Source organism: Pagrus major, chromosome 16, assembly GCF_040436345.1.
Source record: "Pagrus major chromosome 16, Pma_NU_1.0".
NCBI classification, from domain to species: Eukaryota; Metazoa; Chordata; class Actinopteri; order Spariformes; family Sparidae; genus Pagrus; species Pagrus major.
The window spans coordinates 19,837,159-19,845,255 of record NC_133230.1 but is presented as its reverse complement, the minus strand read 5'-3'; the positions used below and the strand labels follow the sequence as shown (position 1 = coordinate 19,845,255).

Below are 8,097 nucleotides of genomic sequence, written 5' to 3'. Positions count from 1 at the left end.
GACTTCATAATGTGGTATTGATATTTTTGTTTAAGTAAAAGATCTTAGGCCTTCTTCCACCACTGGTTGATATTACACTAAAGGTAAAAGTAAGCCTACATCCTTCTTCCTCTAACAGTATAGCCACTTACAACATACACATGTTTTGTTTAAATTGTTGAAATAAAACCTAAATGTTTATAGTAACCTGAGAGTTTTGGAGGGGTATGTTGGAATTAAGATGCAGCAAAACTGAATTAAACATACTTGATTTTGTTCATCTGCGGTGACCCTGTGTGGTGATCATTGGAACTGCATGGGGACGCCAAAAGCAAATTGTTCCCACAGACCAAACATAGTCAAGTCTCAAAACATCAGCCAATCTTTATTTACAAGACCTTACATGACAAAAAAAAAAACCCAAACAATGGTGGTGATGGGCTCAATCCTACACAGAGGTACAAGGATGAGAAACCTAAGAAACAACAAATTTAAAACAAACTGAAAATCTTTAACTAAATTCAGTTGGCAGAGTATCTCAAGCACAGACACACAGTTAATATATCTAAATTCACATACAGTAGTTTTGTCAGTTACTGTGTTTGTTCTTCATCTCTTTGTTCAATGAGGAAACTGAAAAGATCAGCAAAAACAAGGTAATGGCCATTTCTAGCAACACAAAACACTCTTTAACTCAACTGCATACAGCGACACACAGATGGGCACGTTCTTGTTCAATCCAAACAGGAAACTTTTCACACCGCAAAAATACACTAAAGGATTCCCAGTCGTGTAGCGTAAATACGACAGATAAAAAACAGAGCGGGAGTGACACGTGGAGGTCAAAGTGAAAAACATTTGAACAAACATTCAGCAACACCACACACAACTGGTCCTAAACATCGTTTTTCACTGTATGTTGGTGAGGTGAAAACATGGTAGAGATGAGGATATGAGGGCACATTCAGGAGAGGGCAGGCAGGCAGGCAGGGGTCAGCTGATTAAAACAAACCCATGGCACTTGAACTAATATGGGGGGGGGGGAAATTCAGGCATTGGAGCAGGCAAAATATCTGTGGTAAGGCATCAACAAGAATATTGTTATCATGACTCACACTCTCATACAGAAGGATGTGAAAGCACTGTTACACATAGCTTAGTTGTCTTTATCCAAACTGAAATCTCCTCTTTAAAGGATATGTTCACCCAAAAATAAAATGGGGACATTTTAAATTTTTTACATTTAAAATGTCCCCATCTACTTCAGTTCTCTATCGCCATGAGGTTGAGTAGGCAATGACTGAATTTATCCTTTTAATGTCATTAACAAACATCGTACAGGTCTCAGCTACAAATTAGCACAATCTACATGCATTCCTGTCTAAACAGACCTGTACACGCTTGTATCCGTTAGTTTTACATGAAAAACAAACAATGGGTGCATATTTCACTCATCAGTTAGTGCTCATTCCATTTAAACAGCTCAAACTTCAAACTATATCATCAGCATATACTCACTCCTTTCAGTTTCGGTGTCAAAACCAGTGCCCTGTGGTTCAGTGACTATAAATCTATATGTTAATCACAAACAAGAGGACAGGCATTGAGAAGTGGAGCAAGCAACGTATAGTATATGATGCTGTGTGCGCATTTGCAAACTCACTGTACTGTAATGCAAATATTACACAGCAAAGATCTGAAGTTATCCCCCCTCCACACACACACACACACACACACACACACACACACACACACACCCTGTGATAAGCTACAGTACATCTCTGCATCTGTTTCATTTGTCATTAAAATATTTTCAAGTATGTTAGAAGACTTCTTTACATAATTGAAAAACAAAAATGTTTGCATCTCTTCTGTGTAAAATCCAAAAAGAAAAAAAGGATAATAGCAGGATGGATAAAAGGCGTTTTAAAGGGACATTCTTCAATTTAACTCCTACAACTCTGTTAGAACTGTTTGGATGGACAATGTGCTATAACACAAACAAAAAAAAACACATCTAAAATCAAAACAGTCTGGAGAAAGTTCCTGTACAACAGTGGAAACAGTCTACAAGCCTTTTTTTCCAGAGAGAAATAAAGTGGTTGAAATATGTGATGCAGTGCCGAATCTGATTATTGTTACCCAGACTTGGCTGTTCCCCCTCACACTGCACCAGCACTGTGAAGTTCCCATTTGGTTTTGAATGTCTGGGACAAAGTGTTTTTTTGTTCTAACTCTGGCAGACAGCTATTGCCTCGGGTCTGAAGAGCAAGGTTGTGGATCCATGGGTACATATTCCACAGGCAAAGGCCTAAAAATAATGAGAAAGAAAAAAACAACAACTATAACACCCTGCAACTATCACCAACGATAACCTGCCACATGCCCTCAAAGGTTCTTTATACAAAAAGTAAAAAAAAAAAAATCGACTATCTGCTATCCTTGTCCTGACTTACATGGAGCAGCAGGATCGGGTATTGACGATAAACATGTGATTGGGCTACTTCCGGTTCAGAGAGGCAGTATCTTCTTCCTTCAGGACAAACTTTTTCCTCAGAGCTTCTGATATCAGAGTGGCAGAGTCCTCCTCTCTGAGAGACGTACAGCCTCTGTTGTACCTGCAATGACACCCACCAAACAGTACAAACCAAGTCATGTAACAGCCGTTCAGTATCGATAGTACTATAATAATCATATTGTGTATGAGAGGAAAGAAACTGTCATTTAAAACTCATGTAGAAAGGTTTTAAGAACTTTTAAAGCATTTTCAAGGTTTTTCTAGCACCTTAGGACGTAATACAATCCATTTTGCAATGTAAACCTGCATTATTTATTATAAAATAAAGTCTTCTGTATCATAAATAGATATTTGGCATTTGTTGGACAGGCCCCTAAAACACTAAATCACTAGTGGTTACAGAAACGAAGGGCAGCGTGAGGCCGTGCCGGTCTGTTGGTTGTTTTTATTAGCATTCGTATTTCTTTATCTAAAAATGTAATTATTCAGTTGGTTAGTGATTTTTCATGAAAGCAACGCAGTTACAATTTCAAGCAGTTTCAAGAACTTTATCAAAAATCCGAGCACCATTCAGTCACAGCATGGTGGTCATTTTAACTATTAATTCACTGAATTTTACAGAAAATGTGTCGTGACATGTATCATTACATTGATACAAAATTACCTACTTTGGGATCTGAGATTTTGGTCGTATTGCACAGCCTTACACAACAGTATGAAGCAGATTAGCTTAGCTTAGCTCAAAGACTGGAAACAACGGGAAACAGCTAGCTTGGCTCTGTCCATAGGTTAAATGATCGACCCTCTAGCACCTATAAAACAAGCTAATTAACACTTAATTAGTAAGTATAACTCTTTCTCTAAGTCTGATACATAACAAACAATGAGCTGTGTGGTGTTTAACTCATTGACAACTCTCACCTGTCTTTACTCATCTTCATGCGGTTCATGTCCTTCAGGATGTCCATGACATCAGCAAAACTGGTGGACTTTGACAGTGACACTGTGTCCTCCTCTGCCTCCCGGAAATCCATGCTGGGTCTGTCCAGGTCAAAGGTCGCTGATGCTGTCATGGAAACAGGCGGCAGAGGGTCGGGGACGAGCTCTGACACCACAGACACCACGTCCTTCTCATCATCCTCTTCCTCCTCCTCCTCTTCTTCCTCCTCTGTGACATCACTGATGACAAAAGAAGCAGAAGCCGTGGCAGCTGGCTGGTAGGGCACCGTCTCGAAAGGCGCCATGGAGAAGCTCATACTTGTGTCGTCAGGAGAGAGCAGGTCAGGGGTCAGGGGGTTGGAGCCTGAAAGAAAGAACAGTAGCAGATTGGAGTTTGCGTTGGTGTTGTGAGAAATGGACAGGGCAACTGAAACTATCAAAAGCAAGCAAGCGAGTCGCAATGCAATTTCAATTTGAATCCATCATCTGAATCTGAAGCTTGCATATCAGTACTGTACTGCTGTTTTCAGTAACTATCCTTCCAGGCACAATTGTACCTTTAAGTGACTACTTGGAACCTTTAAGTGTTTATGAAACAGTCTCATGATTCCTCTGATGATTATAAATGACCTGTAACAGCAAACGAGACCATCACAAAAGACTGCTATTTTCTTTAACAGTTATTATTAATGCCTGTGCTCGGGTCCAATCAAATATATCACATATAAAATCACATATAAATACATTACCTCATCGCAACCCATCCAGTGTCTCTCTGTCACTCGCTTCCAAAACAAAACATGCCGGCATGCGCCAGCAAAGATCTTTACAAAAGATCGGACGGCTTTTGTCCGAACTGAAAGTTCCTCATAGTCACTTTAAAAGGAGTGCTATGTGAGAGTCTACAAGCTAATCACCCACAGCTGTTTTTTTTCCCCCTCAGCAATATGTGATTTCTTCATGATACAAGCGTTAATGTGTCCCTTGAACGCTCAAATGCTTCCAGGATCACATTGTGGACATTGCACCAGTCTTCTCAAAGTCCGGACCTCAGTCCACAGCTGGACATCCAGTTCTCTGATCATTCAAGTTGTTTTCTGCTTGTTACTTCAGTAGGAGTACACTACATGAAAATACTTACTCATGACATCCCTGCTGAAATGTTCAACTAGTGACACCCAATCGCCACTGAACTGTAGAGATTATGTTTTGCCGCTGACCTAGAAACTGATGCCAAGACATCTTAGTACCAAAGAGCTTTACGAGAATCAGGTCAGCTGACTTGGCAACAAAAGGATCACAGTCACACGAGGACAGTAAAACAGTAGTGAAACATGGGCTCAATAAAACAACTTTAAATCTACACTGCTTGAAGCATCTTTATGAATCATAGTGTGACATATCAGTGAGGAGAGTGTCATGTTAAATGTGTCACACATTTACACTGCAATTCTTGCTTTGGTTACTTACCAGAGTCAGTTGCCACGATCTTGGCGATCTGTGCGCGGAGTCTGCTGAGCTCGTCCTGCAAGGCAGTAGTGCGGTTCAGCGCCGTCACCCCAGGCTTCCTGAGCCCCTCCATCCTTTTGCCCTCGCGGCGGAAGTTGGGCACAGATGAGTTCCTGTGGAGCACCAGGAGAGGCGTTGGCCGCCATTCATGTTTCAGAGGACGGGTGTCACTCCTGTGAACAAAAGAGTAGGTCATTAGCATTACTAAACAGCAACATTTATTATTATCAAACTCAAAGGGTTGAGTTCAGCTTTTGAAGTAATGTTACATGTCATCTGATGCCTCTCCTTCCCTCTGCTCTACTTTACCAGCAGTTTGTTACAGGTACAGCACAATCCAATAGCACTGCAATAAATCCTATCTTTGTTAAGCTTATAATGTGCAGTTTTCACCACCGCCAGCTGCAAAAAAAAATCTGCATAGAACTGAATCAGCATCTCTCAGACCCAGTATCAACAAAAACAGGACATTATAACCTTGCACTGCATTTCTTTAGGCTGCACATGTGCACCTTACAAGTTGGGAGATCAGAGAGTCTGAGATAATGGAGAAGTGAATTGGCACCAGTCCATAACCTTAGTGGTTGTCTCTTCGGGCTTGACTCGACACTTACCGCACTCTGGCATACGTCTCTTCTTCATCTGCGACAATCCAAGCTATGTCTGCCAATGTAGGAACCACAGGTCCATCCATAGGCCGAAGAGGGGACAAGCCTGGTAGTTCCTAATGCACAAGGACAATAATTAATGTAGTATACACAATCATTTCTATTATAATAATAAGGGAATATAATTAGCAGATAAAATTTACTGTGCTGGACTTTTGGGATCTGATATTTACCTGGAAACATGCCCTTTGTGGAGGCTTGAGTGGAAGAGTGGAACCTATTCTTCTCACAACACTGCGGGTGGATCCATGAGGCTTATTCTGCCAGATAGGAATAACTTCCTGTAAGCAAATGTTTAACAAAAACAGTCTCTACACAATGCGTAATACTTTAATATCAGCACTTACACTGCAATTTGCATTCCTGCACAATCATGTGTGAGAAAGAGTTTTGTGGTCAAGTTAAACAGTGTTAAGACATCATCAGCCAGGAGGCAAAACTTACTGTGTCTGTTTCCATTCTGATGGCGGGATGTCTCATTCACTGGGAAGTTGCACACCAATTCTTGGTGCTAGCAGCGGCTTAAGATGGGACAGTTCAGTAAACAGATGCCATGTCCGTACGACTACCAACTCCTAGGATATAAAGTAGTGAGTAGTTTGAGCATCTGTGAGAGAAACAGGCAGGAGGAAAACACTCTCATTCCACTAACATAAAACAAATAATCAAGAAATGATTAGATCAAATAATCATATTTTGAGGCATGTAACTTTATTTTAATAGAAATATTTCAAGCAAAACACATGTGGTGGAGGTACCTTCTGAATGTAAAAATGTGCTTGGTTTTAGCTATTCAGCCTGATTTTAAACAGATGTTTACATTGCTTTGAATCAATAGGTGGTTATTCAAGTAGCATGAGAGCTTTCGGCACTGCTGGCAATTTACAATACAACCTACATTTATTAGATGATGTCAATGAAATCACCACATGAAAGAGCTGAGTACTGTTGGAGAAAATGATTAAGCTAACGTGACAATACAAATATGTCACACCAATGCATACATCGCTAAATTATCAGCACTCAGCAGTGTTGACTTTATAAGTTATACAACCGGAGAATTTAATGATGAATTAATGATTATTAAAACCTGTCGAGCTAGCTAATGTTGGTGCAACTTTATCATCTCATCGTGATTGGAACAAACTGGGTAAAATCATCCGTGCTAACATAGCTCACCTAGCTAACTATGTCGTACATTTAAAACAGCTAACTGTACGATACCGCCACGGGCTGCATTAACTAACTTCGTGGTTGATGAAAACAACATGATGAACGCCAGAAAGATGGCTTTAGTGCAGTGGTTGTGAACAGCTGTGAACAGCTTTGCTCAGCTCATTAGCCGGTAGCCAAACCGTCAGCTAGCTTTAGCAACACCAACAACGATGCCCCTGACTGACCCTCAACTGTTCTTCAACACCGCTAATTCTCAGTGGGTGTTTCGTTTATCTTCACTGAATGTAATTATGGCTGAAAAAAGCGCAACTTACAGTGTATTAGGGGTGTATCTGGGAAAGCTTACCCGTTAAAGTGCTAGCAAGACGCAGCTTCTCCTCTACGTCTTTCAGACTACAGTTGTGTTGTCGTTCATTACGCCGGAAACCTGCGCGTCTTTTTCCTGTGTTTTGATTGGCTGGAGCTCCATGAGCGTCTTCTGTCATATTAGAATTTATACAGGAGCGCCCCCTGCAGGTGGAGGTGAGCAGTGCTGAATACAGGCTAACGCATGATAAATGGAAAACAACTGTGGAGTAACTATACTTTGGAAAAATAATAATAATAATAATAATAATAATACATTTAAATAAATCATAAAATAAGAACTCAAGTCGACTTTCTTTGATAATTTAGTTGAAAAACAAGAGTTGAAAAATAAAATGGAATCAAAATATAGGCCTACGACATTTTTCTACTGTTACCAGTATTGCAAAAATACAAAATAAAATACAAAATTTCCGGATCTGGTTAATGCAAACGGTTTGTTTGGCAAAATTTTATATGAGACACATCAAATAGAGTGATTTTGATGAAGTATTAGTATATTAAGCTTAGATTTGGTTATTTTTCCTTACAAAAGTGTTGGTCACACATGATTAGCACAAGCTGTATTTGAAAATCCTACAATAATTTCTATTTTTTACTGTTTTTGGCAATAATAAATGGTGTATCTTTTGGGATTTTCTTTCCCTCACATTCTGTTTGGGCTCCGAGTTAATATTTTTTATGCCAATTTGAAAAATAAAGACATGATTTCAAAATTGGAGAAACATATATTACAGCTGGTTCAGAAATACAATTCACTACCTCTTGGGTAGTAAAGGGTGTTTTTATTTGCAAACATCAAGGCCATGAAAAAGACAACACTGTTAGCGAACAATACACATTCAAAGTGTGAAATGAAAGAAATAATATAGGATAAAATAAATTATAATAAACATCTGAAGTAAACAACATAATAAATAGAAAGAAAGAAAGAAAGAAAGA

The 8,097-nt window shown here is 39.5% G+C and overlaps 1 protein-coding gene across 6 annotated transcripts; it reads right to left on the bottom strand.

The window, feature by feature from the left end:
- Positions 1-345: 345 nt before the first annotated feature.
- Positions 346-7,219, bottom strand: mtfr1l (mitochondrial fission regulator 1-like). 6 transcript variants are annotated; one of them, XM_073484348.1, is made up of 8 exons: positions 7,136-7,219; positions 6,058-6,188; positions 5,787-5,873; positions 5,560-5,669; positions 4,907-5,118; positions 3,419-3,800; positions 2,436-2,597; positions 346-2,290 (listed from the first exon to the last, which is right to left on the bottom strand). In XM_073484348.1, exons 2-7 carry the CDS (start codon positions 6,091-6,093, stop codon positions 2,480-2,482), a joined length of 945 nt encoding a protein of 314 aa, XP_073340449.1. In that variant the 5' UTR covers positions 6,094-6,188; positions 7,136-7,219; the 3' UTR covers positions 346-2,290; positions 2,436-2,479. The 6 variants fall into 6 exon arrangements, with proteins under 6 accessions (XP_073340449.1, XP_073340451.1, XP_073340446.1 ...); XM_073484350.1 differs by having other exon boundaries at positions 6,058-6,220; positions 7,136-7,201; XM_073484345.1 differs by having other exon boundaries at positions 5,787-5,894; positions 7,136-7,199.
- Positions 7,220-8,097: the final 878 nt, after the last annotated feature.